Consider the following 20,732-nt stretch of genomic DNA (forward strand, 5'->3'; position numbering starts at 1 on the left):
TCAATTTTTTGGAAAAAGCTTAAGAAAAGTTTATATTAATTCTTCTTTAAATATTTGGCAGAATTCATCAGTGAAGCCATCTGGTCCTGGACTTTTTTTGGTTGGGAGGTTCTGATTACTGATTCAGTCACCTTACTAGTAATTGATCTTTTCAGATTTTCTATTCTGTGTGATTCAGTAATTGTAGGTTGTATGTTTTTAGGATTTATCTATTTTTTCTAGGTCGTCCAACTGTTTGAAGTATAATTGTTCATGGTCGTCTCTTATTTCTCTGGTATCAGCTGTAATGCCTCCTCTTTCATTTATAACTTTTTTTCATTTATAACTGTTCTTTTTTCTTGGTAAGTCTAGGTAAATGTTTTTATCTGTTTTGTTTATTTTTTTAATAGCTTTTAATTTTACTAATATTTTTCCAATTTTTTTTGCAGTATTCCATTTTGCTTTGGTAATTTGTGTCTTCATTTTCATTTGTCTCAAGATATTTTATTTCTCCTTGATCTATTGGTTGTTCAGTAGCATGTTGTTTAATCTCCACATATTTGTGACTTTTCCGGTTTTTTTTTCTTGTAATTATTTCTAGTTTCATACCTTTGTGGTCAGAAAACATTTGATATGCTCATAATCTTCTTAAATGTATTGATTTGTTTTGTGGCCTAACATATATATAACCTATCCTGGAGAATGTTCCATGTGCACTTGAGAAGAAATGTGTTTTCTGCTACTGTTAATTAAATATTTTGCAAATGTCTGTTAAGCCCATCTGGTCTAATGTGTAGTATAAGTCCATTGCTTCCTTATTGATTTTCTATCTGGATGATCTATACATTGTTGAAAGTGGGGTATTGAAGTCCCCTACTATTATTGTATTGCTGTCCACTTCTACTTTTAGGTCTGTTAATAGTTCCTTTATGGATCTAGGTGTTTCTATGTTGGGTGCATAATTATCTACAAATGTTATATCCTCTTTCTGAATTCACCCCCATATCATTATATGACTTTGTCTCTTATTACAGTCTGTCTTAAGGTCTATTTTGTCTGATATAGAAGAATAACTATCTCATCTTTCTTCTGGTTTCTATTTGCATGGATTATCTTTTTGCATCCCTTTACTTTCAGTCTGTGCCCTTAAGGCTGAAGTAAGTCTCCTGCTTTAGCTTTAATAATCATCTATATACTAATGATTCACAAATGTCCATTTCTATTTAAGATATATACATATATCTCCCATAGGAAGCTGAAATTCAATCTGCCCAAAAGTAAACTCAACTTTCCCTGGTAATTTGCTCTTTCTGTTATATTTTCTATCTCAATGAATGGTAGCATCATTCTCCCAGTTTTTTACTGTATCCTCTTCCTCATACCCTACATCTCTCTTTCCATTTTGACCCCTAACATTTAATTAATTATAACACTATTTCCATTTTTCACGTAATTCTCTTGAATATGTCCTCTCTATGTTCTCATAGTCACCACCTTTGTTCACCAACATATTTCTTCCTAATCAGTTTCCTATTTCCAATATTTTCTCCTCCCTCCAAATCCTCCATACCATAACCAGAAGTGTCTTTCTAAATGAAAGCTACATTCTTGTTATTTTCTTATATGTACTATTTCAATATCTTTCTGGTTTACTTGGGAGAAAATTCAAGTTCACTTATCTCTTTTTACAGTATGCACCAGACACACTGAAACATTTACAGTCCAGGATGATGCTATAATTCTCTCATCTACAAGTCTTTGTATCCCTTATCCCTTTGCCTAAAATACCTTTTCCAAAACTCTCCTCATTGCTAACTTCTACTAATTTTTTTTCATGTCAGATTAATATATTCACTGCTAGAGAAGCAGTCTTGAAATCTTCTAGACCTGTGATGTGTCCAATATCATAGACACCATCATACCTATTGAACACTTAAAATATGGGTAGTCTGGGTAGTCTGAATTGAGATGTACCCTACACCAGAGACTGAAGGATCAGTTTAAAAAAACTATAAAATTATCTTAATAATAATTTTTATATTGGTTACATATGAAATCTTTTGGATGTATTGGGTTAAATAAAATATATTATTGAAATTAATTTTATCCCCTTTAACTTTTTAAATATGGTTGCAACAAAACTCAAAATTATATGTGGCTTACATCATATTTCTATTGGATTACACCTAGACTAGATGAGGAAGAGATCTTTTTTTTCAGAACCCTGTAGTTATTTATTTGTATTTATTTTATCTGTTAAAATTGCTAAATTGCATCATATAGTAGACTGCAAGCACCTAACGAACAGGGGGCTGTCTTGGTAAACATGGTAATTCCAGTGCTAAAGGTATTAAAATAAAAACAGTAATCCCCATTATTCATGGATTCCATATTTGTGACTCTGCCTATGGATTCAATTTACTTACAATCAGGACTAGCAGTGCTTTCAGTCAGTTATGGACAAGCACAGAACAGCAAAAGATAGAAGTCATCCAATGCATATTTTCCTAGCTGAGGTCAAACAAGGTGAGGCTCTGCCTTCTTGCTACAGCTGTCAAATTCAACAAGTGTTTCTTTTCAGTCTATTAGCACCACTTTTCACATTTTTGTGACTTTTGTTGGTGACTTGGCTGTTTACGATGGCTCTGAAGCATAGTGCTTGAAACGCCGTCTAGTGCTTCTAAGCACAAGAAGGCTGTGATGTACCTTATGGAGAAAATACATGTGTTAGATAAGCTCCACTCAGGTATAATAATTATAGTGCTGTTGGCTGTGAGTTAAATGTTAATGAATCAATACGTATTAAGTAAGGTGAAACTGAAACACACATAAAACAAGATTATATATTGGTCAGTTCACAAAAATGTTGTGACCAGAGACTCACAGGAACCTAACTCTGCACTTCCCCTAGGAACAATGGTTCAGTATTTGCTGACTCCGTGTTCCAGCAACTTCACTAGAATTGACTGTATTTGTTGAATGAATGAAGCTGGATCATTTGATTCCAAATCCAAATCTTATGCAAATGCAGCAGTAGTTAAAGTAGTGATTATGGAGCCAAGCTGCCTAGAGTTCAATCTTGGCTCTCTGATTTCCTAGCTGTGTGAGTTTGGCCAAAATACTTTTCTCTGCTTTTTTCTCACAATTAAAAATGTAGATAAAACAGTAGTTGCTAATGGTTTCCAGGGGCTGGGTGTAGGGGGAGGGGACTAACCACAAAAAGGAGGGAACTTTTGGAATCAGGGAAATATTCTTTATTTTGATTGAAGTCATAGTTCTAGAACTACTTATGTTTTTCAAAAGTCACAAAACTGAAAAGGGTAAGTTTTAATTTGTAGAAATTATAACGTAGTAAACTTAACGTTAAGGGGCACCTGAGTGGCTCAGTCAGTTAAACGTCCAACTTCAGCTCAAGTCATGAGCTCAGGTTCCTGGGTTCTAGCCCTGCATTGGGTTCTGTGCTGACAGCTCAGAGCCTGGAGCCTGGCGCCTGCTTCAGATTCTGTGACTCCCTCTGTCTCTCTGTTTCTCCCCTGCTCATGCTCTCTGTCTCTGTCTCAAAAATAAATAAAGATGAAAAAAATTAAAAAAAAAATAAATTTGAGGTTAAAAAACGGGTAATAGTTAAGATTAAAGGAATAATGCACATAAGACATTTTATGCTTACCTACTTGCATAGATACTCTTTACATATTAGCAATCATTCTAATAACATTAGACAGGGAAAGGTTAGACTGTGTAAGGAAAAGCAGAGTGGACTCATGAACCAGGGTTCTAATTCGACTTTTTCATATATTAGCTAGAGGCTGAATTCCGTTTATGGGAGTTCATTTTTTTATAATAAAGGTTGAATTCAACATGTGTCAAATACCTGTGCAAACCATAGGGCCACATAGTAATGTGAGAACGTGACTGGTACTCAAAAGACAGCGATACAAAATTACAAGACCACATACTGGGGAGTATAGGTCACCTCCCCAAGGTAGAATGCAATGCGTTGTGAAATGGAACACAAGGGGGCGCATCTCTTTTAAGAACCTTGGTCCTTAATCCTAGTCAAGTCTCTATTGGCTCCTGGTCTATTTTGAAGACAACCCAACAGCTCTACTGAGGTTTGAACATACCTCAAACTCAAATACCAATGCCAAGAGGAAAGAAGAGCCGAGTTTCTCAGAACTGGACTGGTCTGAGTTTCTGGACAGGACCGTGACGAAGGAAGGAGGTAGGCATTCACCATTCACCTTCACAACTCCGTGACAGCCTAGTGTGAAGAATGAGCTGGGTCATTTCACTGCTGTTATCTGGGTCGCAGATGTCTCAGGAGTTCCCACCCCAGAAGGCACTGCTGACCCTGCCCAGGCACCCAGTGGTAGTCACTGCCAGAACCTCATCACGGATGGCCGGGGTCCCCTGTGAGCCGACAGGTTAGAGCCGGTAATAAAATACTGCACTTGGGCTCTTCCTTGAGGAGCCAAGTGTGGTTTCAACCATCAACCTGAGCCAGAAGTTCGACCCCAAATCTCCTCCCACAACCACGCAGGGCACCCGTTGAATCCGTGTCCCTCACAGGGCCTGACAACTGTCACGTGACAACCGCCACGCACCCGATGGCAGGGGCCACAGAACGTGTGGTTTGGCTCCTGTTAACTTCAACTTGGACCCGAGTGCAACCAACATAAAAGTTTGAGGTAGCAAGTTTCCTTGCCTTTAAGTTCACCCTCAGCAAACGGACTCCAAAAAGTGCTCCTCACGCCGGAAGTGCACTAATCCGCAGCACGTGGGGTTGCCAGGGCGCTCTTCACGTGACTGGGCGGGACCTCGTGAACATTGTAGCCAATGGTAGCCCTAGAGGGCGGTGCCTGTGACGCGCCGGGACCTATCCCGGAAGTGGGGCTGTGGTGGGGGCGGGAAAGGGCGGGGAGGCCGGGGTGTGGAAAGTGTGGCGGCCCCGCCCCGTCTCTTGGAACTGCCGGGGCCGCCACCGCTGCCGCCGCCGCAGCTGTAGGGGACCGGCGCCGGTGCGCAGGCAAAAGGAGCTCTTTCCCTGCTGAAAGGTGAAGACACGGGGAAAAGCTGGTAGGGCCGGGACCGGAGCGAGGCAGGGCCGGAGAAGGCGACCGGAGCCGAGTCCAAAACTAGGGAAGGAGGAAGGATGGATGGGGGAACGGAGGAGAGCGCGGGACCCGCCAGGGCTCAGGCCCTTGCGGGGCCGGGCCGGGCCGGGCCAAGGATGCCGGCAGGACAAGGGGGCGCCTGAGAGGCCGGGGCGACGGCGCCAAAGGCTGGAGGGCGGGGTGCACGCCTGCTGCCTGGGGGCCAGGTGCTGTTGACCAGGTCCTGTTATCCCCATCCTTCTCGGGGATGTGCGGCCTGGGCTGGGTCCCCCGCAGTGAGGATAAGGGCGGCGGCGGAGGGCCGGGTGGCGCGGCGCGGCGCTGTGCGGGAAGGTCGCCGGTTTCTCCTGCGGTGGGACGACGGGGGCCGAGATTTGCTGCTCCCCGCGCCGGTGAGTGCCCAGGGCGGGTATCCCCCACCCGCTAGGAGCTCATCTGCGACCTCCCTCCCTACCTCCCCACCAATGGATGGAAAAGTTTGTAGAGGCCGGAGTTAGAAGTGCCCCCTATTCTTTTGTGGGTGTTCTATAAATGAAAAAATAATAGATCCATGATGTTTGGTACGTAACCTGTCCGAAATGTGATGTTTCCCTGCCTGCGTTCCCGTTGTTAAAAAGCAAACACAAACTTTTTGTATAGTTCCCTGGGAAAAGCTAGCATCTCCCCAGCCCACCATGGCGGATGAAATTGATTTCACTACTGGAGATGCTGGGGCTTCCAGCACTTACCCAATGCAGTGCTCGGCCCTGCGCAAAAACGGCTTCGTGGTTCTCAAAGGACGACCATGCAAAATAGTGGAGATGTCAACTTCCAAAACTGGAAAGCACGGTCATGCCAAGGTAAGTGCCCTTCCAGGTCTCTCTTTGCGTTGGGGTTTTAATCATTTGTATTACAGTGCGGAACATGAGATTTCCATATTTATAACTTTGTAATAATCACAATTTTTTCTTCCCACAGTTACCGGGTGACCAGCTATTGCTTTGCATACTGAAATATAGCTTTTCCTTTTGGGGCCCTTATAATGTTTCATTTAACTGGGAAATGAAACTTTCCTGAAATCCTAGTGACTTAGAATAATCTATTCAGATGAGAAAATGTGTTCTAACATAACTTCATTTTTCTTATGCATCTTATAATTGAATTACTGGACTATATATGATATTGGGTCTGGATATGTCATGAAACTGTTTAGTTTGGTTCACTGCTTCTCAAGTCAATGACCACTACTTTTTTTTTTTTTAAGAAAATAAAATTAGATGACCTTGGAAGGAGAAAGAATCTGTCATAATCAGCTTTGGTATTGTGCTCTTGTGTATGTAATGAGTGATATACTTGGCAAAGATTAAACAGGTTTCCTGTTCTCCCTTTTCTGCTAGGTTCACCTTGTTGGAATTGATATTTTCACGGGCAAAAAATATGAAGATATTTGTCCCTCTACTCACAACATGGATGTTCCAAATATTAAGAGAAATGATTATCAAGTGAGTACCAATTTCCTGTAAAATGCTGGTTGTTTCTTAAAGTTGCAAATACATTCTACTGTTAACTGTAATTTAACAAAACCTGGGAGTAGTTTTGTAGGTTTTTCTAACCAAATATTAGGCACCACTTATCCTAAAAATTGGAAAAATAGTGATATTTAACACTTGTACCTTATCTATAATTATTGCTAATTTGCTATTTTTTTAACATTTTGAATTTTTAAAAAGTTGAACATGTCTTATTGTTTCTCAGATCAAGTGACTGCATTTTGTGACTGAATAAGTCCAATGTTTGGTAAAACTGCTCTTTGTTGTAAACTATTTCAAATGTAGGTAACTCCCTCCCTGGTATTTTATTTCTTTTCACTTCTCAAACCTAAGACTTTATAAAGTCTTTGGGATTCATGTTCCACCAACCAAGTTTGTGTATTAATGAATGTGAGTTAGAATTTGGTATTCTTAAATAGGGAAGTCAGCCAAAAGCCATTAGTATAAAAGATGAAGTACCTGGCCACTGCATATAGTAAAGAAAATACAAAACTATGTAATTGTTTTATTTACATTCAGTGACCATGCTGTGACCTTTTGTTAAATTATAGGTATAAACTTCCAAGTTTTAGTTCCAATTATATATTTGGATAGGTCATGTGTAATGATAACATTTTGTTGGTTTGGGAGAATTGATGGTAACCAAACCATTGACCTCATAGGATGTGGGAGCTCAGATTAATCATAACTAAAGTCTCTCTTGTAAGTCTTCAATCTCAGTGACAAGCATACCATATACAGAACTCTTTTCTGTTATATTTTACACAGTGAAAAATACAAGTGTGATACCTAGATTTTTTAAATTCATTTTAAACTGACTTCTTGCTATATCTTTTATTGTATTATGTAATTTTTAGAGCATGTTACCTTCAGCTGCAAGTCCCATATGACTTCCTTTTACTCTTTATTCACACATAATGTAAACATATTTTTACATAGTTTTAATCTAGTAAGTTTTATATTTTCATTTTCCCATTTATAAATATTTTCTAGGTTTCTTTGGAGTCTTTGTAGACATTTGAATTGTCTTATTATAATAGCGTATGGGCTTTTTTTTTTTTTTAATCAGGCAAATTTGGGTTTGGATCTAGTTCTGCCACTTTCTAGTTGGACAACCTTGGACAAATTATACAATCTCTCTGAGACTCAGTCTTCCCATCTACAAAGGAAGGATAATGTGAGGATTAAATGAGAAAATGTATACCGTAATTACCTCATAAGTAGATATGTACCAAAAAGTAGTCCTTTTCTGCTCCCCCTTTTCCTGTATAAAAATTCCATTTAATCACTCCATTATGCTTGGAGCACCTAATTTAGACATGGCTTATAGTGGGTGCTCAATAAACATTTGTTAAATGCATATGTGATTATTCATTGAAGTAAGGATAGTGCAGCTAAGGCTAAGCATAGACTTTTCTTTTGCCAAAAATGGATTTCTGTTTTTTTATCCTTAACATGTGAATGCTTTGAATATTCAATATTCATTATATACATTAATACGCATTCAACATAGAATGCTTTTGCCTTTGAGTGTTTCAGAAAGATAGTATCAGTAATTCATATAATTACTACCATGATCAAATTAGTCAATCATTGGGGCACCTGGGTGATTGACTAATTGTAAAAAATATTGTGCTCTAGGCAAAGGCTGACTTACCTCGTTCCCTTTACCTTAGTCTAGGCCATGCTGTATCCCCAAATAAAACCCAAACCAAATTTTTCCTTTAAGTCTTTTCAGTCGGTTAAGCATCTGACTCTTGATTTCGGCTCAGGTTGTGACCTCACCGTCAGGGCTCTGTGCTAATAGCTGGGAGCCTGCTTCAGATTCTCTCCCTCTCTCTCTCTGCCGCTCCCCCATGCACACACGATCTCTCCGTCTCTATCTCTCTCCCCCTCTCTCTCAAAAATAAATAAATATTAAAAAAAATTAGTCAATCATTGATTGGAGCTCCAGATTTAACATAAAGGAAAATTTAGTTTGGGTTTTATTTGGGGACACAACAGGACCCAGACCAGGGTAAGGGGAATGAGGTAAGTGATGCCCTTGCCTAGAGCACAAATTTTTTTTTTTTTAAGTTTATTTATTTTGAGAAAGAGAGAGAGAGAATCCCAAGCAGGTTCTGTGATGTCAGCACAGAGCCTGACTCAGGGTTTCATCCCATGAACAGTGAGATCATGACCTGAGCTGAAATCAGAAGTGGGACATTTAACCAACTAAGCCACCTAAAAGGAAAAATCAGTAATTCAAATTTTGTCTTTATTTAAAATTTTGATACTTTGTTCATCATGGAATTTTTGTATTAATTTTAGTTTTAAAATATGTGATCACTGATGAGTTTTTTTGGTGCCACCTTAAATTTTGCACTCAGAACAAGTGCTTCACTTTCCTCATCCTAGTGTCAGCCTTTGGTATGTAGTCTGTACTGGATCATGGATAAGAGAATGACTCATGCCAGATAGGCTGGCTCCGAATCCTTACTTTAACACTTACTAATTACGTGACCTTGGTTGGCAAGTTATTGAACTTCTTGCCTTTTTTTCATTATTTATAAAGTGAAGATAAGAATGGTAAACCTCATGGGAGGTTTAGTTAGTTAATACTTAGAACAGTGCCTTGCATCGTAAGTACTCAGTGATCATACCCCTTTGTTATCAAGTCACCATATAATACTTATTTCTGTTCATTTAAAAAATTTAGCTCTGTGGGCCTTTTCAGTTATATTTATTGTGCTGTGGTGGTCTTCATGCACGTATCCATGCCAAATATGTACAAGGTATGAACCTGGAGTTGGGAGGAAATAGTTTCTATCAAAGACAATATTGGAACAATTGATAAATTTGAATATGGACTATATATTAAATAATATTTTAGCAATATTACATTTCCTAATTAAAAAAAATAAGTTGGTTATATAAGAATTTGTCTTTTTTGGGAAAGAAAAAAAAATTTGTCTTTCTTGCTAAAGAATCATGATTTTTGAAACATACTCAAATGGTTTAGTAAAAAGAAGAAAAGAACAAGAATGTATATTCTATGTATTTTATGTATTCATATATACATAAATGCACATGTGGTTAAATGTTAATGGGTGAATCAAGGGGAAAAATATGGGATTTTGATGTATTATTTTTGTAACTTTACATATATCTGAAATTTTAAAAATAATTTGTGTAAGAAGATCAAATAATTTTCATTATTTAATTTTATTTTTCTACAGTTTTATTTTTGAAAATTTTAATTTTATTTCATATAGCAATTTATTTTAATAAGATGTTTAATTTTTTAAAATGTTGTTTTACTAGATATTTTATAATGTCTATACGTATTTTATTTGAAATGCTTTATATTTCATCCCACAGTTTAACTGATGAATTCTTAACTCTTTAAAAATAAAATACCACCATTATATAAATAAATATCAAAGTATCAGTAGTATTATTTGACTTTTATGTTTCAGTCACTAATGGCAGTGGGAACCTTTAATTCTCGAAATAGACAAGTTCTACTTCAGGGAATTGCTAAAAGAGCCAAAATCAAAAAGATCTGCCTTGTAAGCCTGTGGCTATTTGGAATTATATAATAAATGATGTTGGAAAAACTGGACAGCCACATGCAAAAGAATGAAACTAGATTATCTTACACCATATACAAAAATTAACTCAAAATTGGTTAAAGACTCGAATATAATTCCTGAAACCACAAAACTAGAAGAAAACATTTGTGGTAAGCTTCTTGACATTGGTTTTGGCATTACACTTTTGGTTCTGACACCGAAAGCAAAGGCGGCAAAAACAAAAATAAATGAGTGGGACTACATCAAACTAAAGTGTTTCTGTACAGCAAAGGAAACCACCAACAAGATGAAAAGGCAACCTACTGAATGGGAGAAAATATTTGCAAATCATATATCTGATAAGGGGTTAATGTCCAAAATATATAAAGAACTCAATAGTAAAAAATAAACCCCAAGCAATTTGATTAAAAAATGGGCAGAGGATCAAAACAAACTTTTCCAAAGAAGATACACAGATGGCCAACAGATACCTGAGAAGATATTCAACATCACTAATTAACAGGGAAATTCAAATCAAAACCACAATGAGATATCATTTCATACATGTTAGAATGGTTGTTATCAAAAAGACAAAAAGTGACAATTATTGGAAAAGATCTGGAGAAAAAGGAACTTCTTGGACTGTTGTTGGGAATTTAAATTGGTATAGTCACTATATAAAACAGTATGGAGGTTCCTCAAAAAATAAAAGTAGAACTATCATAATAATCCAGCTATACCACTTTCGGGTATGAAAACACTAATTTCAAAAGCTATATGCACCCAGATGTTCATTGCAGCATTGTTTACAGTAGCCAAGATATGGAAACTGCCTAAATGTCCATTAATGGATAAATGAATAAAGAAGATGTGGTATACATATACAACTGATTACTACCTTGTCATGAAAAAAAGGAAATGTTGACATTTGCAACAACCTGGATGGAACTTGAAGATATTATGCTAAGAGAAATAAGTCAGAGAGAGAAAAAGAAATACTGTATGATTTCACGTCTATGTGGAATGTAAAAAACAAATGAACAAAAAGAAAACAAAACGTATAGAGCAGATTGGTGGTTGGTTTTAGAGATGAAGGGGATTGGAGAATGAGTGAAATGGGTAAAAGAGGTCAATTGTATGGTGATGGATGGTAACGAATTATTTTGGTGATCACTTTGTAGTGTATACAAAGATTGGTACAATAAAAAAAACTACACTTCTGCCTCAACCTCCTTGTTTCCCACTCCTCTCCCAACTACCTCACAAATGTTTGAGTGATGTAAAGATGAATTAAAAGGATTTGTAGTTGCTTTGAGGATGCTTTTTGTTTTTGAGGTTTTAGACGTGTGCAAAAGCTGAAATCTGATGAGATATCTGTGGGAAGCCATAGCCAGATTTGGTAGTGCCATAGAGAGGAGATTTGAAATCTACCTCTATGGTAGGTTTGTGTTACAAACAGTAACACAAAGCAGTAAAGGGAGTAAGGACCAAATCTTCAACTCCTTTTGTGTTTGTCAATGTTAGCATCTGGTATTCTGAACAATTGCCTTTTATAAAATCTGTTAGAAGTCTAGGCACCTGTTGCTGGATGGTAGGATAGTTCTATTTTTGTTTTTTTGAGGAGCCTCCATACTGTTCTCCAGAGTGGAAGTGGCTGTACCAGTTTGCATTCCCCCCAGTAGTCACTTATATGTGGAATTTCAGAAACAAAACAGATATGGGAAGGCAGTGGGGGGGAGAGAAGAGACTGAGGACTGATGGAAGGGGGTGGGAGATGGGCTGGAGGGGTGAAGGGCATCAAGGAGGGCACTTGTGATGAGCACTGTGTGTTGTATTTAAGTGATAAATCACTGAATTCTACTGAAACCAGTACTACACTATACATTAACTAAAATTTAAATAAACTTAAAGAAATCTAGACATACTGTATATGCTTCTAGAATAAATAAGTACAGCCTGGCTATTTCATCATTCCTGTAATAAAAAAAAATCAGCAATATCAAAACTGTGTCTCTTTGTAGGTTAGATTGTGTTTGTTTCATTAACGTCATCAACAAGCAAATGTTTGTCTTTAAAAAAAATCTAATGTTAATAGTAAACTGGACACCAAAAGTTTTCTACAGAATTTTGTTCATAATCAAATTATAAAACACATTGTAATCATGGAAAACTAAAATTAACTTTATGCCCATTAATAGGAAAACAGTTAAATCAGTTACAATCTATTTATGCAGCTGTGAAGTAGTTAAAGAGACTGAGGTAGGCCTATAGTTTCCAATTTGGAAAGATTTCTAAGACATACTGTTAAGTGAAAACAACTTGCTGAAAAATACCTGTAATATCCCATTTATGTTTTTTTGACACAAAAAGTGACATTGATTCAAAGAAAAGAAAAAAACCTGACAAGATGTCTATCCCATGGCTCCCTTCCCTCCCCACTCCTGCTCCTCTTCAGCTCCCAGGGCCTGAATCCTGGATAGGGCTAGGTAACAGGACAGCCCTTCAGATGAGGTCAGCAACATTGACGAGCATCTCCTCAATTGAGGATTTGTGGAAGGTCTCGACATCTCAAAGAGTCCTCCTGTCTTCTTCTGTCACCATGTTAAGGGCCACACCCTTATGGCCAAATCGTCCACCAGGACCAACTCTGGATAGTTTCCCCTGTTGGTGGGAAGGTCATAGTTGATGACTAAAGAAACCTGATGCGTATCAATGCCTCTGGTCTAGGTCAAGGGCTTAAGAAGACGCAACCTATCCAGAAAGGGTTGAAGTATACATGTAGGCAGCCAAAGGAAGGCAAAGGAAACAAACATCCCCTTCCTTCCAACAACCTAAGACATGTCAGATTTTTTTCCAAGTTACTAATTTCCTGAAGAGGGACATGAGCAGACCCCATGTAGACGGAATCACCTTGGATTCTCATTTATTTTTTCTAAAGCAACTATATTTGTATTGTGCACATACACATAAATGCTTCAGGGCATATTAGAGAGAGAGAGAGAGAGAGAGAGAGTTGGGGGAACGTGGTGTGCAGGAAGGAGTGAACTTATACTTTTAATCTATACATCTTTTATGGTTTTGTATGTTTAGCATTATTTAAGCTCAGAATATATTAACGTATTACTGTGTACTTGTACAAATTAATGTGGATTGCAACTTAACTATGTAAATATTACAAAGTGATATAATCTAATCACTGCAAATGATATAATTTCTTTTAATAGCTGATATGTATTCAGGATGGTTACTTATCCCTGCTGACAGAAACCGGTGAAGTTCGTGAGGATCTTAAGCTGCCAGAAGGTGAACTAGGTAAAGAAATAGAAGGAAAATACAATGCAGGTGAAGATGTACAGGTAAAGACCTAAGGGGAGATTGCTTTTTATAAGAACTGTGGCATAAACTAGTTAGCAAAAATGGCAAATATGAAATGTAGTTTTTAAATACTGCTCTATGAGATGGTTTTCCCATGATACCCCGAGAGGTCCATTACCAAAGAAAGTATCAAAGTTCACTTTTTGCTAAGCAGACACTGCCAACCCCAAATTTGTTTTGAAGACCAGCACCTGAGCTATGAAAGATAAGAAAAGATGGCATGGGAATACTAAAGCGTGAAGGTGATTTACTCTTTGTCTTTGCTATGACTCTCAGAAGTATGACATCTGATAAGTATTGAGACATTCATAGCTCTTATTCTTCCCGTTTCCTGGAAGTCACCTTAAAAACCACAGTTTGAGAAATTTTACTTTGGAAAACTATAAAGAAAGTAGGTTATCTGGTCTTGGAATACCTCTTTCCAAAGTCAGCATGTATAAAATATCCACAAATATCCAGTATATAATAATATATCTTATATATGTATTGCCTTCTGAATAACTTTTTGCCTGCATTTTTCCCTTCTAGGTGTCTGTTATGTGTGCAATGAGTGAAGAATATGCTGTAGCCATAAAGCCCTGCAAATAAATGGGAACATCAGGCATGAGCAAAATGTTAGGTCTGGATCAACCACAGATCTAAAGTTTGGGTCTAAGTTGTCACCAAAGCTATGGCCTTCATAAGCCACCTCATTTTTTTAAATTGTTTTGAAATTGTACTCAGTTAGTTTTGTAGGCAATTGGTAATTTAAAATCATCAAGTTTGTAATTCTTTTTTTTTTTTTTAATTTTGTAGGTGTCTTTCCTATAACTTTCCTGTGGTTTTCAGTGAGTACAAGAAATAGATAAGATGGCTTCAGCAGATATGATTTGTCTGAGCAAATCATTCCTGAATTTTAGTTGATAGATAAACCAGGGCTTAAAATCAGACAATGTAGCATCTAGTGGTATCAAATACCACATTTAAGTTGAATTGTTCTGCATTAATTTCAGACCTAATATAGAATGAGTTGATTGTGGATTGGAATTGTCACAGTTTCAGCCTGTGTGTGGCAAGCACAAATCCTTAACCAAAAATCATGTTATCAAAAAGTGTCAGTTTTCTTAGTAGGCATGTGCAGCCACCTGTATTACCTCAGTCATACTTTCCTTTGCCAAATTGTTGCAAGACTAAACATAACCTTATATGTAGTGATTTTGCTACCTGCTCATAGTTGACAGACATTGAACTGTAGGTTGACTGTTATTAGCAAGTCAGATTACAAAGGAGGAGTCTACAGGGGACAGTGGCAAAGGGGATTGGTTAGAGCTATAGGTTTTTACTTGAGGCCTGTGTAACTGGCATAAAAATAGAAAGTTTCTTTCTAGTTATGTTTTTGCTTTTTGTTCTCTCTCTGTATTTAAAGGAGTGACCTGCTTTATAGGATGCTATGCAGTGCTTTTTATCAATATGTTGAATAAATTGTTGGTATTTATAGTAGTCCCTCCTTTCCAACCATTTTTAAGTACATTTTTTGGCATTAAAATATTTAGTTGTCCAGCAAAACTGGATATTCTTTAAATTGATTTGGAATATTTGTTAAATTTATGTACACTTTTTCTAAAGTGAATTGAAAGTGCATCATGGAGCAAGAGTTACTTTCTGTGATGATTATTTTTCTTACTTTGAGAAGTACATATATTTTTTTCTGATTGTTATGTACTTAATTCGGTTACCAGTGTGAAACATAACTAGGAAAGAATTCTAAAAACTGAATAATTTAAAAAAGTGTTTTAGGTGACTCAGCTACATTTCTCTTCGTATATCTTATTTCCAGGATTCTAGACACTGTCACAGGGTTTGCAAGGACCTTTGACTTAAAAACAATCATTATATTGAAATTAAACTTAGAACAAAATCACTACTTCAGTAATCATTCTCTAAGACTGATTATGAGACCTTTCTCATCATGCCTTGACCTCTGAAAGACCTTTGTTCCTATCATCTGGAGGAAAACATATATGATGCTGTAACCGATCTAATCAGTAACTAAAAATAGTATTAGGCACTTGATCTTAGCCAAAAGGCCGAGAAGCAATACTGAAAATAGTATTAGGAACAGAAGATCCCATAGGTTTAGTTACTTAATTTGTGCACATTTTTAAATCTTGTATAGGCCTCAGCAAACCCATTTGGAGAAGAAAACAGGATACTTAAGAGAAATGCAAGGAGAATTCTAAAGCACAAGAAATATAGAGGTTATAGTTAACCATTTTAGCATAACATCTTAGCTTTTGCCCATCTGAAGCACAATTAGGAATTAGGCTAAATTCTTTCCAGTATTCCATCTAAGTATCTACTTCATACTGCTCTAGTGTTTTAGTAGTCTGTTCTGTGCGTTTTACTTGTTACTGGTTGGCATTGTTATCCACAGGAATTCCAGGAAGTTCTCAATCTGTGCTGCTTGCTGGTCACTCACATGGCCCCAGTTAACCATACTAGTGTTCTGGTTTACTGTTAATTCTGGATTAGCATGCCCTTGTTGTTCCTAACTTGTCAAACTTCACATAAATACATTTCAATTGTGAGGTAAGCATATGTGAATTATAATGCATCTCTATCTTCATACCTTGAATGGCAAAAGCTATTTATGCATAAATATTTTAAGTACCATAATGAAATGTAAATACTCTTCTGATATATAAGTATAGATTTTAAAGATATGGGACTGTTTATTTTCACATAAGTCAGTACATGTTTCTCTAGAACAAAATATTTCATTTAGTAAAGCTTTATAAATTGTATTAAAAGGAAGCAGGTAAACGTATTTTTTAACATAGAACAGCAGTAACTTCATTCTTTTTGACATCAGAAATACTAAAAGTTGATTCCTAGTATTTGTTGTACTTTTTTGTAGCAAATGTTAAATATCACAGGTTACCATGTATAGAGTGTAGACTGTCATGTTGATAGATTATACGATGATACACCATTTTTGTCGGCAGGCATTTCACCAATTTATATACAATATTAACAAGTGGAATATTTGTTTCTTTCTAGAGCAACATATTTTATTTCTACTGTGAAGACTTTGTTATACCTTATTTGCTACTACAAAGTTGAATACCCTCTGAAATAGATCAAATCATTGCTACTTTGACTTAGCATTTGCCTCATAGACATAATTATGATATTTCATTCTCCCCTCCAAGGGCTGTCTGTCACTTGAAATTGTTGCTAACCAAGCTCTTGAATCCGTTACCATTTATGGTACAAAATTCTGTACCAATGCTTTATAACAATTACCAAAACTCTCCTGCAGCCGGAGCATGATATCTTTAATAGGAGATGCTATAATAAAATGTTTAGGCTATAAAATTTGGGGACACAATTTTTCATTATAGCACAATGTGGAGTATGTGCATATGCACACCCAGCTTTGTATGTTTGTTCTTTTTACAAAGTCCTTTCAATTCTTAAAAGTACTGTAGTCTGGTAGTGCCTCAAATGTTGTGACTTTTTTTTTTTTTAATTTACAACTTTTCCAGAATTTGTTTTTGTAACTTTAAAGTTTCTCAATTAGATTATTTCTAGTTGAGCTGTAATTTGAATGCATTGTTCTCAGGGCTGTTTGTGCTAAGAGCTGAAGTTGCATTATTTTAAAGCTGCCTGAAAGTATATTGCCAAATTTTCCCAAATTGTAATACAATGATAACATGCAAATAAAAATCCTTAACATCAAAATACTTAACCTAAGTATTAAAACAAAATGGGAACATTGATAACATCTATACTGAAATCTTGCCATATAGTTTTCATTGTAGAATAGACTTTGGTAGTCTTATCTTAGAACCCAAACCTTAATGATCTATCTGAAAGCATTTCTTTGGCATGGACCCCAAAGATAGTTTTTAGAGCCAGACAAATAGGTAGTGGTTCTCAAACATATCTAGGGACAACAGATCAAAAATTCGTAATGCTCTTTGGGTACATGAAAATGTTTACATACTGAATTCTATAATATGAACCACAAACAAATTTACTATGAGAAAACATGGCTCTTAAGCAGTATAAGAGCAAACTCTGAGCATATTTCCATAAACCGTATGTTATATTGAACTGATCAACAGTTGAAAATTTTCTAACTTTACTTAGGCATAATATTTTATAGTTTTTAAGCCTTTTTTTCTCCTAGCATTCAGACAAGTAATAGACAACAAAGGCTTATGAAAAATTTGTTGTGGAAAATCTTAAAATTGAGAAAATTCAATCTATTAACTTTAATCTATTAAATTTTTTTTCTCTGAACTGGATATATGGCATCATTATTTGATTTTAGCGGGAACATTTGGATTTAGCTTATGGAACACAGATGTTCTGTGAGAACATGACTTGAAGTCACTATATAATTTAATGTTTCTCCATTAAGTATACATCTGAACATCAACTTAACTACCAAGTGAGGTCAAGTGCCTGAAAAGTGCTATCTACATCTAATTAGCATGTTTTCCTTGTGTGAAAGAGGCATCTTATAGCAATGCATATCGAGCTTTCTTTCACCTGCTAGAAACATACTTGTTGCCAAACTTTACCAACCACTACTATTCCTCTCGCCTTAGAATTGGATGAAACCTATTTTACAATTGAGAGAGAGGTTATTTTATTTATATGAAGTCCCTAAAACTATTTCTTGGTATTGGTAGACTTAGGTTCATCTTAGTTCATGATTGTATTTTTTAAAAACTCTGGACACCAAACTATATTCAGTGATGACTGTACAGCTTGTCATAAGTCATAATTGTGATCTTTCTTGAAAGGAATTCTTTATTATGGTTAATACCTACTATAAATGAGCACTCTTGTGCTTGTTACAAAATACAATGCACATTACTAGTTCTCTGCTAGTATAATGAAAATGGCTAGTTCCATATTATTATGTACTTGTGTTCTCCTCTCCAAAAAGGAAATAGTTGAAATGGCATTGTCTAATCCAGTGGCACTTTATTAGTAATACATTTTTATTTGTCTTAGGTACAGGAGAATTCTTGCTTTTATCTACAGAGACTCATGTTTTAGCTAAAACTTTAAAATTATAAGATATGTAGTATGAGTATTATAATTGTGTATTTTACATCTCAAAAATGGGTAAAATTCAAATGTCTTTGGGTATACTAAATTATTAAAATCCTTTACATTGTAGATGATATACATCAATTATAACTTTTTGTTACATTAAAATATATTTGTCTGGTAACTTCATCAGCTATATTAAATAAACATAAAGTTAACTTAACAGCCTGCCCTATTCTTGTACATATACATTCCTAAAACCATTTTTATGCTAGAAAATAGTATGGGGATGCCTGGGTGGCTCAGGGTGGCTCAGTCGGTTAAGCTTCTGACTTTGGCTCAGGTCATGATCTTATGATTCGTGGGTTCAAGCCCCGCGTCAGGCTCTGTGCCCAGAGCTCGGAGCCTGGAGCCTGCTCCGGATTCTGTGTCTCCCTCTCTCTGCCCCTCCCCTGCTTGTGCTCTGTCTCTTTCTCTCTCAAAAATAAATAAACATTCAAAAAAATTTTTAGAAAATAAAAGAAAATAGTATGTATTTATGAGTTGATCACTGTTAAAAGAAAATCTAACTTATTTTTACTGTGTTTTTATATTCTGGATCCTTACTAGACAGTACCCTAGCTTTATGGCTGGGAATGGTAATTTTTACATTTTAGTTCCAGATTTAGGTATAGTTTTGTTTTCATTTTAAAATTTTTAATAGTTTTAAAATATGTAAAAAAGCCCCATGATTCAAAATTCTGTAATTACAAGAGTAAAAACATCTTTCCATCTTCATCCTTTTCCTTGCATTCTTCCAGACATCTTTAATGCAAGGGCAATTAATGGTTCCTCCCCTACCCCTGACCTTCCCAGTGTCTGAGGTGTTCCTTCCGTACCAGCATTGCTGTTCTCTTTCCCCAGTGATGTGAATGGTGTGATGAGTCCCTGAAACAAACCCTTCATCCTTTTTCCAATTCTGTGTGTAATCAACACCATGTGGACATTTTCATCCCTAGATGGCTCAACCCTTTTTTCCTTTTACACACTGTACCATTCTAGAACACCTCTCACTCCCTGACATTTGAGCCATGCCAGGACTACCATGGCAGTTGTGACCTCGTATCCATAACTAGTATTACTGATACCATAACCTTCCAAAATCAGCAAGATAATTGTGCAGTAAGAGAGGCACCAGTTTAGAGTCTTCCAGCTCTCAGCCCCACTCTTTTATTGCCATTTGCAAATACCAGTAGCCTAGGCTCCCAGAGGGAGGCATGGGAGGGGGGAAAAAGCATGAAAAGACTAATTTGTTATGTGTCAGCCTATCTTAATCCCTCCTCCATCCCCAACCTTTTAATTAAACATTCTATCCAAATAGGAGGTGTCCTGTGGAATTGCCACATTTAGAACTCAGACTGCCTATCTAAAGTATGTGTTCCACTGGGAATTTAAAACATCTACAGGCAGGGGAGCCTGGGTGGCTCAATCAGTTAAGCATACGATTTTTGGTTTAGGCTCAGGTCATGATCTCACGGTTCATGAGATCCAGCCTCAAACCCCATGTCAGGCTCTGCACTGACAGTGTGGAGCCTGCTTGGGATACTCTCTCTGCTCCTTCCCCGTTCACACTCTTTCTCTCTCCCAAAAGAAATAAACATTAAAAATAAACAAAAATAACATCTACAGGCATACCTCAGATTGCAGGTTTGGTTCCAGACCACTGCAAGAAAGTGAATATTGAAACAAAGTGGGTCAGGTGAATTTTTTTGTTTCCTAGTGCATAGAAAAGTTACATTTACGCTATATACTGTAGTGTATTAAATGTGCAGTCACATATGTCTAAAAAGATAATGTACACACATGAATTAAAAAATATTGCAAAATGGGCTATGTGGGTGACTCAGTTAAGCGTCCGGCTTCCGACTTCCAGTCAGGTCATGATCTCCTGGTCCATGAGTTCGAGCCCTGTGTCGGGCTCTGTGCTGACAACTCAAAGCCTGGAGCCTGCTTCAGATTCTGTGTCTCCCTCTCTCTCTGCCCCTCACTGCTCATGCTCTCTGTCTCTCAAAAATAAATAAACATTAAAAAAATACTGCAAAAAAATGCTAACCCTCATCTGAATTTTCAGCAAGTCAATCTTTTTGTTGGTA

At 36.7% G+C, this 20,732-nt stretch overlaps 1 protein-coding gene, 1 long non-coding RNA gene and 1 other non-coding gene across 9 annotated transcripts in view; 1 reads left to right on the top strand and 2 right to left on the bottom strand.

The window, feature by feature from the left end:
• LOC122230323 overlaps nucleotides 1–4,627 on the bottom strand; it is a 39,417-nt gene extending 34,790 nt beyond the window's left edge. Inside the window, exon 1 of the long non-coding RNA XR_006207378.1 lies at nucleotides 4,104–4,627. This is a non-coding gene — a long non-coding RNA (uncharacterized LOC122230323). The remainder of the gene's footprint in view (nucleotides 1–4,103) is intronic.
• A 273-nt stretch (nucleotides 4,628–4,900) lies between these two features.
• EIF5A2 (eukaryotic translation initiation factor 5A2) lies at nucleotides 4,901–18,053 on the top strand. 7 transcript variants are annotated; one of them, XR_006207376.1, is made up of 7 exons: nucleotides 5,369–5,485; nucleotides 5,733–5,932; nucleotides 6,470–6,574; nucleotides 13,401–13,532; nucleotides 14,080–14,170; nucleotides 14,347–14,378; nucleotides 15,965–18,053. XR_006207376.1 is itself a non-coding variant. In XM_042956112.1 (6 exons), the coding sequence occupies exons 2-5, from the start codon at nucleotides 5,768–5,770 to the stop codon at nucleotides 13,448–13,450; spliced, it is 396 nt and encodes a 131-aa protein (XP_042812046.1). In that variant the 5' UTR covers nucleotides 5,352–5,485; nucleotides 5,733–5,767; the 3' UTR covers nucleotides 13,451–13,488; nucleotides 14,080–14,158. The 7 variants fall into 7 exon arrangements, 5 of the variants coding, with proteins under 5 accessions (XP_042812048.1, XP_042812046.1, XP_042812044.1 ...); XM_042956112.1 differs by lacking the exons at nucleotides 14,347–14,378; nucleotides 15,965–18,053 and adding an exon at nucleotides 9,321–9,396 and having other exon boundaries at nucleotides 5,352–5,485; nucleotides 13,401–13,488; nucleotides 14,080–14,158; XM_042956110.1 differs by having other exon boundaries at nucleotides 14,347–18,053.
• Nucleotides 12,951–13,093, bottom strand: LOC122199038. The gene has a single exon (XR_006193308.1). It is a non-coding gene; the product is annotated as a small nucleolar RNA SNORA67 (small nucleolar RNA).
• Nucleotides 18,054–20,732: the final 2,679 nt, after the last annotated feature.

This window comes from Panthera leo, chromosome C2 (genome assembly GCF_018350215.1).
Source record: "Panthera leo isolate Ple1 chromosome C2, P.leo_Ple1_pat1.1, whole genome shotgun sequence".
Classification (NCBI taxonomy): domain Eukaryota; kingdom Metazoa; phylum Chordata; class Mammalia; order Carnivora; family Felidae; genus Panthera; species Panthera leo.

Coding starts and splice junctions, on each gene's coding strand:
- EIF5A2 (XM_042956114.1), top strand. CDS start 5,768: ATGGCGGATGAAATTGATTTCACTACTGGAGATGCTGGGGCTTCCAGC. Junction 6,575..13,400: donor TTAAGAGAAATGATTATCAA/GTGAGTACCAAT, acceptor TTCTTTTAATAG/CTGATATGTATTCAGGATGG. Junction 13,533..14,079: donor ATGCAGGTGAAGATGTACAG/GTAAAGACCTAA, acceptor TTTCCCTTCTAG/GTGTCTGTTATGTGTGCAAT.